This window comes from Physeter macrocephalus, chromosome 14, assembly GCF_002837175.3.
Source record: "Physeter macrocephalus isolate SW-GA chromosome 14, ASM283717v5, whole genome shotgun sequence".
Lineage (NCBI taxonomy): Eukaryota > Metazoa > Chordata > Mammalia > Artiodactyla > Physeteridae > Physeter > Physeter macrocephalus.
The window spans coordinates 73,106,465-73,120,996 of record NC_041227.1 but is presented as its reverse complement, the minus strand read 5'-3'; the positions used below and the strand labels follow the sequence as shown (position 1 = coordinate 73,120,996).

The following is a 14,532-nucleotide window of genomic DNA, read 5'->3' as shown; positions in this document are numbered from 1 at the left end:
GCACTAGCCCGGTGCCTGACACCTACTAGGAACAGAATAGATGTCTGTGGAATAGATTCATGACCTGGGGAAGGTCAAGGGACACGAGCCCACTGGGGCTGGAGACAATGACTTTGTGGGGGCATCATGGTTGGTAGCACACTCGTCTGGGTGGAGAAGGAGGAGCCGGACGGCTGAGCTTACACAGGCTGGGGGTTAGCAGGGCGGATGTGAGGCAAGGACAGAGGGACAAGAGAGCTGTGAGACGTGGTCAGAGAGAGAGTGAAAAAAAGCTGGACTGTGCTCAAGCCAGTCTGTATCAGAAAGGGAAGGATGTGAAACCAGCAGGAAGTTGAGACACTGAGGTGGGAGGGCTCGAAGCAGTGAGGAAGAAGACAGACTGCTGGGAGGGAAGGAGGGAGGGAGCGGGGGAGGGGGCCGGAAGGACCAACGCCAGGTCAGGAAGATGAGCGTGTGAGGTTTCACAGGGGAGGCAACTCCTGGTAACGACAAAACCCAGCGTGCAGACACACTGTATGCCAAGTGCTCCGGACACACAGAAAGCGCAAGAGCACATCTGCACAGGGGCCGTGACCATGACGCCGCGCACAGGATACCAAAACATCACATGTGCCTGTGATGCAAGAGTCAGACAGACCTGGGGTTCCAATCCCAGCTCTTCGGCTTGCTGTGAGACTTCGGGCAAACTATTCAACCGCTCTGAGCTCCACGTTTTTTTCATTTCTAAGGTGGAGCCAATAATACCTCCCTCCGCACAGAATCATATAAGATTAAATGAGAAAGCGGATTATACAGTGCTCAGCCCCCGGCAGGCGATCAAAAAGCCCCTTCTCTTCTGCTGCTAAAGAGGCAACGTGAACGGCACGTGGACCCGGAGCCACGCAGAGCTGACCCTCACCTATGATTTTATCCGAAGCATTACAAGCAAGAGCGAAGCGGGTCGTTTTGGAGTAGATTTCCATGGTTCTCCTCAAGGCTTGCTGGGCTCCATCAGTCATGCTGAGAAGAAAAACACAAGGGGCGGTTTGCAGCTGGGACCCAAGGTCCACGGGACACAAATCCCCTCCTACGGACCCTGGGACGCCTACACTCCTGATTGGGCACGCTCAGTCTCCCTCCGGGACGCCGTGTGGGTCTCACGCAGACAGGCTGCACACGGACACAGCAGAGGCCCTGCAGGCAGGCCGCCTGGCTCACCTCAAAGATCCTTCATCCACTCCTGTGGGACCTTTAGGCAAATTATCTGAGCCTCAATGTCATCGCCTATAAGGAGATAATTCTACTGCCCACCTCAGAGGGTTGTTACGACGATTAAATAAAACAGTAACACGTAAAGTGTGTAGCAGAGCACCTAGCATAACGCAAATGCTTACAGATACGTGCCGGATAAATGTTAGCGGCTATTACTGCTGTAAATAACGTTACAGTAAAATGGTTAAGGTGTATCCCCACTATGGAACAGAATGGAACAGAACACAGCAATTAAAACCTATGTTCACAACAAGATTATAATAACATGGAACTCTGCTTTTCACGTTAAAAGGCAAAACCAGGATACAAAAATTATAATTATTATCATCTCAACTAGGTAAAAATGCACAGTGTAGAAAAACAGGAGATAAAATAAAGCAAGAAATTACCCATATCTTTAAAAATTTCTTCAAGGAACATGAATTACCGTTCTTTTTCTAAATGGCACTTAACATTTCTACATTTATACTGATAATGACTGCACGACGTTGTGAACGTACTAAATGCCGCTGAATGGTACGCTTTAAAATGGTTGAAATGGAAAATTTTCTGTTAGATATATTTCACCACAATTTTAAAAAATCATTTACATTATGCGTGTAAGTGATGCTGGAACAAACACATTAACTGTCTTAGACAAATGTTTGTAAGTTACTTAATTAAGATTAGGTTTAAGGCTCAGGCCTCTATTAAATCTCTTCTGAAGATGTGATAAGCAAATCTGTCACAGAAGTGCAAAGGTGAGAGCTTTTCCTCCTGATTTAATACAGCCAGATAAAAGACTTAGAGATCAAGGTAGAAAATTCTTGGCAAAGCACTCTACCTGTCTGCTTCATCCAGGATGATGATCTTGTGTCGCCCTTTGGGAAGGGTGACTTTCTGTTGGGCAAACATTTTGATTTTGTTCCTCACAACGTCAATGCCCCTGAAACAATGAGCCACAATATTATTGTCAGCTTCTGAGACCAATTCACTCACCTTCACGGGGACTTTAAACCCTCAGGACACCATCATGGACCCAACTTTAGTTTTTAAGTTTCTTTTTGGGCAATCTAACTATTTATAAGGATTGTCATTCATTACTTTTATTCCTTCTTGGAGGTCTTCAGAAGAACAAAGGAAAAAATTTACTTACTTTTTAAAAACAGAATGAAACTCATTTTATCTTGCAATTATCATACGGGTCCACTGGACTCTTTATAATCTAAGATACATTTTGGGGGTCTCAGTAATCTTACGCATCCTATATCTTAAAATGTTTGCTACTTCATCATCCTAGTACTTATTTCATCATTACTCATCAATTATTCCCAACTATGCTAAAAAAGACTAAAATAATAAAATGAAAGAATGATGGAAATGCTTAGAAGATCGATGCAATATTCGGAAAAACTGTTACTACTGCCTCATCCTTCAGTTTTTTATTGTTTCGTGAGGTACTACATTACCTTTCTGGAAGATACAAAAGTAGTTCAGATACACCATCTGAAAGTTTTCATTGACCACAGCCAAAAATTCAAAATTTTTCATTTTCTACCCATAATGTCACAGAGAAAAGAAATGACAGCGTAAGATGTTTCATCATTTTAAGACAAGTCAGAAAATGAAGCAGAGGGACAGCAGGATTCTAGATTCTGATGATGATGATGGTGAAATAGATCACATAAACAAAATTTCAGACTACGAGTCTTCAGATGCCAAAATCCTCCATGAATTTTCTCAAACTTAAGAATCAAGGCGTGAACATATTTCTAAGGACAAAAACTAAACAATTTTCACCCAGTTAGCCACTCGACAGGAAGGACTTAGCTCTCCAATGTCTTCTGACAGGAACTTGGATCATCCTGTTTTGCTAAAAGAACATGTGACAGGACTTCCCTGGTGGAGCAATGGTTAAGAATCTGCCTGCCAATGCAGGGGACACGGGTTCGAGCTCTGGTCTGGGAAGATCCCACATGTCGTGGAGCAACTAAGCCCTCAAGCCACAACTACTGAGCCTGCGTGCCACAACTACTGAAGCCCGTGAGCCTAAAGCTCGTGCTCCATAAGAGAAGCCACTGCAGTGAGAAGCCCGAGTGCCACAATTAAGAGTAGCCCCCGCTCGCCGCAACTAGAGAAAGCCTGAGAGCAGCAACGAAGACCCAACACAGCCAATAAATAAATAAATAAATAAATAAATGTATTTTTTTTAAAAAAGAACATGTGACAGTATTCGTTCATCTCTGATGATATTCGAACACCCACATTTACAGGGTACAGTTTCTAAGTGATCAAAAGCTGAAGGCAGGTGTGTATAATAAGGTTCCTGGAAGGAAACAGATGATAAAGGAACCAAAAAAAGCCATTGTATGGATCCCTCTAATAAATCTAAAATTGAAAATATCTGCAATTATGGGCCATTCTCTCTTCAACAAAGTTAAGAGCCACCAAAGTTTTCAAAGTTTTCTGTTGGTATCTGCTATCTGGAATCGGCATTTACAAAACGGCTCGACTGCAGGCGTGTTCATGGCAGCCGATGAGCTGTTAGTTGCATTCACAGGACACAGCCCGTTTCAGGTCTGTATACATCATCAAAACCAGGAAAACGTTGCAGAGTAGAGAACCACGTCCTCAGGGAATAACCAAAGGCAGACTTTGCAGACATTTTATTCAACAGGTCATTTTATAATGCTCTACTATCCCATGTCTAAAAAGTAAACTGGGGGAGTTCCCTGGCAGTCCAGTGGTTAGGACTCGGCTCTCTCACTGCCGTGGGCGGGGGTTCAATCCCTGGTCGGGGAACTAAGATCCCACAAACCACGCAGTGCAGCTGAAAATAAATAAATAAATTAATTAATTAATAAAAACAAAAAGGTTAAGATGGTAAATTTAATGTTTTAAAAAAATAAAAGTAGTAGGGACTTCCCTCGTGGCGCAGTGGTTAAGAATCTGCCTGCCAATGCAGGGGACACAGGTTCGATCCCTGGTCCGGGAAGATCCCACGTGCCGCGGAGCAACTAAACCCGTGCGCCACAACTACTGAGCAGGCGCTCTAGAGCCCGTGAGCCACAACTACTGAAGCCCGCGTGCCTACAGCCCGTGCTCCGCAACAAGAGAAGCCACCGCAGTGAGAAGCCCACGCACCTCAACGAAGAGTAGCCTCCGCTCGATGTGACTAGAGAAAGCCAGCGTGTAGCAACGAAGATCCAACGCAGCCAAAAAGAAATTTAAAACAAAAAAGTAAACCAGCAGCCCACCTCCATTAGGATGGTTACTAACAACAACAGAAAATAACAAGTGCTGGTGAGGATGTGAAGAAAAGGGAGCCCTTGTGTGCTGTCGATGGTAATGTAAAATGGTGCAGGCACCATGGAAAACAGTACAGCGGTCCCTCAAAAATTGAAACATAGAATTACCAAATAATCCAGTGATTCCATTTCTGAGTCTATATCTGAAAGAATTGAAAGCGGGGTCTCAAAGAGATATTTGTGCACCCCTGCTCATAGCAGTATTATTCACAGTTCATAATATTCAAAAGATGAAAGCAACGCAGGTGTCCGTTGTCAGCTGAATGGATAAACAAAACATGGTGGTATATACCACTCAGCCTGAAAAAGGAAGGACATTCTGACACGTGCTACAACATGGAGGAACCTGAAATATGTGTGAAAGAAGCCAGTCACAAAAGCACAAATGCTGTATGATTCTACTTGTGTGCGGTTCCTAGAATAGTCAATTCATAGGGACAGAAAGTCACATGGTGGGTGCCAGGGGCTGGGGGAGGGGAATGGGGAGTTGTTGTTTAATGGGTGTAGAGTTTCCATTTGGGAAGAAGAAAACAGTTCTGGAGATCTGTTGCACAATAAAGCGAATGTACCCAACGCCACTGAACTGTACGCTTAAAGATGGTTAAGATGGTAAATTTTTTTTTAATAAATGTATTTTATTTATTTATTTATTTTTGGCTGTGTTGGGTCTTCATCACTGCGCGTGGGCTTTCTCTAGTTGAGACAAATGGAGGCTACTCTTCGTTGCGGCAGGCAGGCTTCTCATTGTGCAGGCTTCTCTTGTTGCAGAGCACGGGCTCTAGGCGCGTGGGCTTCAGTAGTTGTGGCACACGGGCTCAGTAGTTCTGGCACACGGGCTCTAGAGCGCAGACTCAGTAGTTGTGGCGTACAGGCTTAGTTGCTCCGCGGCATGTGGGATCTTCCCGGACCAGGGCTTGAACCCGTGTCCCCTGCATTGGCAGGCAGATTCTTAGCCACTGCGCCGCCAGGGAAGTCCCAAGATGTTAAATTTTATGCGATGTGTATTTCAGCACAATTAAAAGTAATTTTTAAAATCTCCATTCAAAAAAAAAAACTAGGGCTTCTCTGGTGGTGCAGTGGTTGAGAGTCCGCCTGCTGATGCAGGGGACACGGGTTCGTGCCCCGGTCCGGGAAGATCCCGCATGCCACGGAGCGGCTGGGCCCGTGAGCCATGGCCGCTGAGCCTGCACGTCCGGAGCCTGTGCTCCGCAACGGGAGAGGCCACAACAGTGAGAGGCCCGCGTACCGCAAAAAACAAAACTAAACCAGTAAGTCAAGTGCTTATGACGCCACATCAACAAGCCAGCAATCCCCATTCTTTCATTGGAAAGATTAAAGGAAAACACAAAGCCAGCAAAACAAGCTCTATAAGTGCTACAGAGACCTGAAAAAAGGTTGTTTCTATGACAGCTCAAAATGTAAAACATTCGCCACCCTTCAGGCCTAACTCCCAGGTGTACCTGTCATTTGAGGCATTGAGCTCCAAAACGGCATCCTTGAAGGCCGGGCCCAGCAGGGCTCGTGCCAAACACAGGATGCTGGTAGTTTTGCCGGTTCCTGGGGGGCCCTAGGAAAGAGATCTCCAGTAAGTGCTTCAAGCCAACAGAACGAACGTAACGAGAACTCCCGATTTACTGCTCACCACTGTTTGCTGCCTAGAATCCTCCCAACCCGACCCCAACCCATAGCACACACCAAATCAATACAGCAACCAACCCGCAGGCCTGACCAGTGGGAGGCGGGAATGGTATGGGCTCTGGTGGCCATGGGCTTCTCTGAGGAGGAAGCTCTGTACATGAGAAAGCGCTTCAGAGGGGGCGAAACCAGACTCCAAGATGTCCGACAGGGCCAGGACCCAGTACTCACAGCAATGATGATATTGGGCACATTCCCTTCTCTTGCAAAGACCTGAAGGAAGAAATGCTCGTTAAAACTGGTTCATCTGCAAACTTGAGGAGCCAGGTCTGCCCAACCACACAGGCCCGTGTAGCAAACATGGCTACAAACTGTTCCATGCGGATGCCCCGTGGAACACTCAGGTCAACACATTCAAAACTGAATTCAACACGTTCCCCTATAAACCTGAGGTCCCCCCATGTTTCCCCTTCCATGGGCTGTCAACGGCATCAACCCTCCCGCCCACACCAGGAACCTGGAGGTCACCGTCATCCTTGACTGGCCTTCTCCCTCACCCCATGCAGCCCCTCAATGACAAACGCTGGGCCCCTCTTTCTCCTTTATCTGGAGACCACTTCTTTCTCTTCAGCCCACTGCCACTTTCTTAGCCCATGACCTCTTTTTAAAAAATTATTATTATTATTTTTAAAAATTTTTATTGGAGTATAGTTGATTTACAATGTTGTTAGTTTCAGGGGTACAGCAAAGTGAATCAGTTATACATATACATACTTCTCTCCATTTCTCTTTGCCTCCATAAGATTGGATTCTCTTTCAACTTTTTTACTTTCATTTTTCTGAAAATTTAGGAAAAATCATGGAGATAAACACATGTACTCAATTGTTACCTATTTATGGAATCTTTAGGTTGAATACATACATGCTGCATATACACATACCTACATACATACATCTGCTGATGGATTTCCTCATATAAAATATTCCAATGTTGAGTCAGTCTTAAGTCATCACACCATTACCTATTACAAATCAGCAATAGTATTGTCCTCACACCAACGCAACATTCATCTCGTGTTTCCCCAGGGTTTGACTCAAAGTAAGTATTTGTCAAATATAGATGCCTGACTGAATGATACACCACAAAGAAGTCTTGAGTCATTTATTTTTTTAAAATTTTTATTGGAGTATTGTTGATTTACAATGTTGTGTTCGTTTCAGGTGTACAGCAAAGTGAATCAGTTATACATATACATACATCTACTCTTTTTTAGATTCTTCTTAGCCCATTACCTCTTGCCTGCATTGCTTTCAACAGGCCATTGGCTGGTCTCCTTGCCTCTCATCTTGCCCCATCCCAATCCATTTCCCATACGGTAACATAACCAATTTTCTAAAATACACATCTCTGAAAACACTTTTGCCTGACCGGAACTCTTGGACGACCCAAACCCTTAAACCTGGCTCGCGAGGCCCTGCCCACCTCACCAGCTCACCCCTCCCACCCCCAGAACACGTGCTCTGCAGCCTCGGCATCTCCTGGGGGGTTGTCAGAAATGCAGACTCTCTGACCCCACCCAGAACTACCAGATCAGAACCTGCATTTTGACAGCATCCCCAGGCGATTCGTATGCCATCCATGTCGGGAAAGCACTACTCCGTATTCCACTCAGATGGCATTCCCCACCCCACCCCCCGCCATAGAATAAGCCATGCTCTCTCTCACCTCCGGGCCTTTGCACATGCTGTTCCTGCTGCCTCCACCCCCGACCCCCCCCACGTCTGGCTGACTCCCACTCACTTAGCTTTGGTGTCACTTCTTCCATTTGGGAATTAGGACTCTGTAAGCAGGTTAACTCTTCCCTGAACTAACCCACATGCCCCCACAGCCCCTGTATGTCCCCTGGCAGAGTGCTTATCACATGGCCTGCCGACTTTAATGCTGCCCCGGTTCGACTGTAAATCCCACGCAGAGCTGGGCTCAGGTCTAGTCTGTTTGCCATTATATCAACGGTTCCTAAAACCACACCATAACTAGCCCAGAGAAGATATTCAAATATTTACCAAATGAATAAGTCTGTAAAATAAATAAATACCTTGGTAGCTATTGAAGTCTAAGCCCCAGTTACTGCAGAGACCGCCTCTGTCATGTCTCAAATAGCTGGGCTTCTAGATTCTGCCTAAAGACCTCTAGGGCTGGGAATTCAAAGCTTGCTCTACTGCGGAATGTTTCTGCTTGTTCCTGGTTTGTGTCATCCTGAAGTCTGCTGCCTTGTCACTTAGTCGCTTTAGGCAGGGCTTAGCAATTATGACGGAGAGGAAGGTGGGGGGGGTGGGGGTAGTCCACCCTGAGACCCGTTTTTATAAGCTCCCTAGCTAAGAATGGTTTTCACATTTTTAAAGGGTTGTTTAAAAAATAAACAAAGGGACTTCCCCTGGGGGTCCAGTGGTTAAGACTGCGCTTCCACTGCAGGGGGCGCGGGTTCGATCCCTGGTCGGGGAACTAAGATCCCACGAGCTGCACACGCGGCACGGCCAAAAAAAAAAATACAGAGAATATTTGACAAAGACTTTATATGGTTTGCAAAGCCTAAAATATCTATTCACCGGCTTTTACAGACAAAGCGTGCCACCTCTGCTCTTGAAGAATACAAAGCAAGTCTGCTAAGCCCTCTCCAATGAGCCAGTCCTTCAAACATCTGAAGTTACCCACCCTGTCTTCTAGATTCCTCTCCAAACTGAATGTCTCCCATTCCCTTAATTCTTCTAGATTTTTGGCCAGCCCCCAGCTCGCTACCTTGGCTGTCTTTCTCCAAATGCCTCGAGCTTATCAAAGTCACAATAATGAGATGTAAGATCCTCTTTTAAAAACTCACCTCCAGCCTGCTCACAGTGTCTTCATTCCCGACAATTTCATTCAGCTTTACTGGTCTATATTTTTCAACCCTGTTTTTAAGAAAATGCATAAAGATGTTGACACGGCTATTTTCACGCTACCCAAAAGAAAGCACTAAAGGGCAATTCTGGGAGCTTTGTCAGAAGATGATATACATTCAATAAAAATATATCAAATGGTTGCAGGTTTTAAATTTAAAGAGATGCCCGAGTGCCATTTGAAAAGTCAAGCGCATGAGAATTGTGCACCAAAGACTTCAAACCCGCCACAGCAGAGAAACACCTGCTGGTGCTGGAGAAGGGCCAGAGCAGACCATCTGGAGAAATGTGACTCTGTGTGGCCACAGTCTGCCCATCCCCACAGAGGTCCAGCGCACACGGCACTGACATCATTTGCTGTGACAGACATGGATGCCCCTTCTCATCCCTTACCTGCCAGTGTCTGCAGACTTGTGCCAGGTGCCCAGCACGGCTGACTAGACAGAAACCGCAGGCCTATCCTGTGATCCTATTAGGCTGTGTGGACTGGACAGCCTAGTGGCCTTTTCAGACCAATACTTCTTCTACTAAGCAAGCTATGCTATGAGAGAAAGTGACTTTCTCTGGCTCTGAGAATAGAAGTGGAAGCAGATTTGCAATGATTTGACCATCAGGGCTTCCTCTGCCCTTTATTATACTCCCTGATTTACTCTTGGCTTGTACTCGCTCCAGGTACTGGTTCTGCACCAGAAGGAGCTGCATGCAAAGCAGCTTTTTGCCACATACTGCAGAAAACAGAGACAGCTCTCCTCCAACGTCAGCAGATGGAGCATGCTTGTTCCTCCTCATTTATTCTTCATACTCAGCCCCCTCCAGGTGCCAAGCGGTGTGTAAGGAGTTAGCACACTCAACGGGAAGAAGGTAGAAAGTGCAGACATGAGCAAAACATAGTTCTTGCTCTCAAGGGCTTTCCCACTAGAGGCGAGATACAGCTTGGCAAATCCCACTACAATGCTAAACTGCTTATAAAAACCACGGGCGGGCTTCCCTGATGGCGCAGTGGTTGAGAGTCCGCCTGCCGATGCAGGGGACACGGGTTCGTGCCCCAGTCCGGGAAGATCCCACATGCCGCGGAGCGGCTGGGCCCGTGAGCCATGGCCGCTGAGCCTGCGCGTCCGGAGCCTGTGCTCCGCAACGGGAGAGGCCACAGCAGTGAGAGGCCCGCGTGCTGCAAAAAAAAAAAAAACCAAACAAAAAAAAACACCACGGGCTGTGGAAGCCCAGAGGAGGGAGGAATCGCCACCTGGGAATGTTTGGAGCTGAAATCTCAGCTAGATTTTGTTCTGTTTTAATAAATTTATTTTACTTATTTATTTTTGGCTGCATTGGGTCTTCGTTGCTGTGCACGGGCTTTCTCTAGTTGCGGCGAGTGGGGGCTACTCTTCGTTGTGGTCCATGGGCTTCTCATTGCGGTGGCTTCTCTTGTTGCAGAGCATGGGCTCTAGGTGCCAGGGCTTCAGTAGCTGTGGCACGCGGCCTCAGTAGCTGTGGCTTGCAAGCCCTAGAGTGCAGGCTCAGCAGTCGTGGCACACAGGATTAGTTGCTTCGCGGCATGTGGGTTCTTCCTGGACCAGGGCTCGAACCCGTGTCCCCCGTATTGGCAGGCAGATTCTTAACCACTGTGCCACCAGGGAAGTCCCTCTCAGCTAGACTTTGAACAAGGCAAACATACTCCTCCTTCAGGACCTTTATAGCTGCTCCCTGACTGAAAGCTCTCTCTGCCTCCATGGCCACATGGCTTCTTCCCTGAATTCAGGTCTTTACTCAAATATCATCTCATCAGAGGCCTTCCCTGAACACCATAGCGATTTACTCCACAGAAGCTGTCACCATCAAATATATTATATGTCTACTTGTTTATTTTTTACTTTGTCTTTCTCTATCAAATGTAAGCTCTGTGACAACAGAATTTGTTTTGCACACTGAAGTATCTTAAGCATCTAAAATAGGGTCGTGTGTGAAAATTATAATGCAAACCACATATGTAATCTTAAACTTTCTCGTAGTCACATTTAAAAAGGTAAAAAGAAAGTGGGTGAAGTTATTTTACTAATATAATTTAGAGAACCTAATATATTCAAACTATTATCATTTTCAACATGTAATCAATATAAAAATTACTAATGAGTTTTTTTTAAACTAAGTCCTTGAAATACGGTGTGTATTGTACACTTACAAGCCCATCTCAATTCGGACTAGCATCAGACTCATGTGGCTAGTGGCGGGGGGACTGGATAGCGCAGCGTAGTAAGCTATACTGCCCTTCATTTAGGTATCTGCTCTCGCCAAGAAGAGGGGTGGGCTGGAGGGATGGGAATACGCAGCGGACAGGGAGGAAACCATTCCCACGCCCAGTGGAGAGTTCGGAGAGGTGCGCACAGGGAGTGGGAACCGAGTGGAGGGCCTGCCCTACACCTGCGCCAGTTGGCAGGTGACTTCCCAAGTCACCTTTCCTCCCAGCTGCCCAGGATGCTATTTAAAGTGAGCAAGCCACGGAAAACAGGCGGGTGCCTTCACACCATCTCGACTCCGAATCTGCGCCCGACACTTCCCGCCGAGCGACCATCAGAGTCGCGGCTGGCACAGCGCCCGGTGCACCGTGGGTGGTCGCAGCAGGCGGCTGTTATCACAATTAGCATTGTTCTGACCAAGACCCCGCTTCCAGAGTTCAGACTGGTCACTCTCCACCCCAGGTGGGCTTAGCGACCCACATCCCTTGCCTTCTTCAAATAATAATCTACTGGACACCACCCCGGGGCCTCCTGCTCCGCTCAGGTGACCCACAAATGAGCTCCCGCCCCTGGTTACCCTGGGACACACGGCCCGCCACTCGCCCACCCACATGTCCAGAGAACCCATCGTTGATGGCCTGGATCCTCACCACGGCAGCTCGTGCTGGCCGGCGCTGCCGGGGGCCTTGCTGGGGGCCGGGTCGGTGTCCTGGGCCCCGCACTCGCCACTGCCACCGCCGCTCTCCTGCGCCTCCATTCTCCCGCCGCCACTTCCCGCCGCCCGAGACCTCACCCCATGACGCCATCACGCAGGCACCGCCCCTTGTTTGCGAGGGACTCTGGGCGCGAGCGGAAGCCTTCTTCCGCCCCTTTCTGCGCCTGCGCAGAGGCCTGACGGGGGCGCTAGTTGCTATTGACGGCAGTTGCTATGGGAAACCTGGTGTCTGGTCTGGGTAGTGAGTGGAAGGCGAGACCGGACCGCATCGCCTTCCGAGAAGGCTGGTCTCTCCAGCCTGTCGGGGAGGCTCTCTCTGTGCGGCCCGTGGGGAACCACTGCACGGAGGTGAGGCCGCACGCCGGGCAGGCCTGGCAGGGTAGGAGCATCCTGCCCAGTGCAGGGAGAAGCCGGAGCCTGTGGACGTTCCGCCCAAACGCAGGACCCGACGGCGGACACGGACAGGGACTGATGTCCAGCGGTCCTGGACGGCGGAAGGCCGGAGCCGACGTCTGGGACCTGCCCTTGCCCACTTTTCCCGATTGCTCAGAATGTCCCCATGCGGAACACTAGCTCCCATTGGGTGGCCTCCTGCACCCTGGAACTTGACCTTTATTATCAGGAAATTCTCATAATGCTACAAAATGGAAATTACTCTTATTTTGCAGAGGAGGAACTGCCCCTCAGTAAAATGTGACTCAGTTTCATTCCAGAAAAATAGATACTGCATATTCACAAGTGCTTTGAGTATTCTTTCGGGCTGGTTTTCTACCTGTTGAACTAATCTTTCCTCCCATTGCCTAATTAACATAATAATAACTAATGAAAATAACGAATGGTGACTATATTTACTATCCTCTACTAGGCACTAGACCCGAGGTGGATACTCACATTATCCTCGTTTTACAGATGAAGAAACAGGCTTGAGAGTGACTGATTTGTCCAGTGTCATTTGGGTTGTAAGTGGTGGAGCCAACCCACCATGTTGCCAAAAGAGTTCATATAAAATTCTGTTTTATTGCACATACCGTATTGCATCATAATTTCGGGATGAAATCTGACTTTAATGGTTAGGATTCTGTGATTTCACTGCCGAGGGCCCAGGTTCAATCCCTGGTCAGGGAACTAAGATCTTACAAGCTGCCAAAAAAAAAAAAAAAAAAAAAAGTCTGAATTGAAGGTAAGGATTGGGACCTCTTCATCTCTACCCTGTTGCTTAGCACAAGGCCTGGTGCTCTGTAAGTGTTCAATATGAATATCTTTAATGAACAGTAAGGATCCATGTTTCCAGAACAGCTTGGGTCAGCTGTGAGGAACTGGGTTGCTTTCATCAGAGAACTGATTAAAGCCCCATGAATGTTTTCCTTCCATCATCAGTTAAAATATGTATATATTACAGGGAGAAGACTTCTCTTCTAGGCAGTTGATTGGTCTTTCAAATAAGTATGTGCTCCAGAATATATACTGCAAGTACCTGTTTTCTCTTTTTATCCTTATTTTTCTATTTTCTTTCCCTCAAGAAACCCAGCCCATTATGGAAATTTACTGGGGAAGACAGTATTGCTGTTCTATTCATTTTTCATGTGTAAATTCTGTGCTTCTTTTTCCAACCTGAGTGTTTATTTAGCTCCTTGAGGACATGGGCCCTGTCCCTCAATTCCTGTTTTCTTCCCTCGTATATAAGCGGCATGGAATTGATGTCTGCCAATTGCTTCTTCCAGTTATGCAGCCAGGCTAGCAAGTTCAAGGCATTGGGCACAATTTACAATTGTGTTCTATGAGTTGGGAAGAAAACATGTGCTTCCTCATTCTTTTCAAGTTATTACCAGTTGGGCAGGAACCTCAAATGACTCAGATTCTGAAGCAGTTTGTTTTAATGATGGTAATTATTTAAGTCTCCAGGTTCAAAACTAACTCAGTGTTTTTCTTCTCCCCTTTTATATGATTTGGGAAAAAATACTTGAAGTTGGCTATTTCTCTTCCGTTCCCCTTTAAACTAACAGAGCCATCCTGTGTATTTTTAGAGTCACTATTCACAGGTCCTTTATTTCTCTGGAGGAGAAAATACAAATTTTCTTGAAATATAAACTTTTGGCTCACGGGCCTAGCCGCTCAGCGGCACGTGGGATCTTTTCGGACCGGGGCATGAACCCGTGTTCCCTGCATCAGCAGGGGGACTCTCAACCACTGCGCCACCAGGGGAGCCCTATAAACTTTGTTTGAAATGTCTCTTTGTGGTTTTCCCTTGGGATTGTTCCCATGTGGTAATATTCGTATTTTCCTTAGAGTCAGCTGTCACTCACACACACGTGTCCCACCACATACACAGTTTAGAAACTAAACATTTTCAGTAAATGCAGAAAATGGTGTATAATTCTTTCCCCTTTCCAGGTTCTCCCAAAACCCCACTCTAGAGGGGCCTTTTTGGTGCTCCCAGGACCCCGCGTTCATTGATGTGCTTGGAATACCAGGAGAATCA

The 14,532-nt window shown here is 46.9% G+C and overlaps 1 protein-coding gene across 1 annotated transcript; it reads right to left on the bottom strand.

Annotated features, from left to right (window-relative positions):
* Window positions 1-4,204: 4,204 nt before the first annotated feature.
* On the bottom strand, window positions 4,205-12,125 carry RFC2 (replication factor C subunit 2). The gene is made up of 5 exons (XM_055090948.1): window positions 11,989-12,125; window positions 9,050-9,119; window positions 6,405-6,446; window positions 5,999-6,105; window positions 4,205-5,467 (listed from the first exon to the last, which is right to left on the bottom strand). Exons 1-5 carry the CDS (start codon window positions 12,093-12,095, stop codon window positions 5,377-5,379), a joined length of 417 nt encoding a protein of 138 aa, XP_054946923.1. The 5' UTR covers window positions 12,096-12,125; the 3' UTR covers window positions 4,205-5,376.
* Window positions 12,126-14,532: the final 2,407 nt, after the last annotated feature.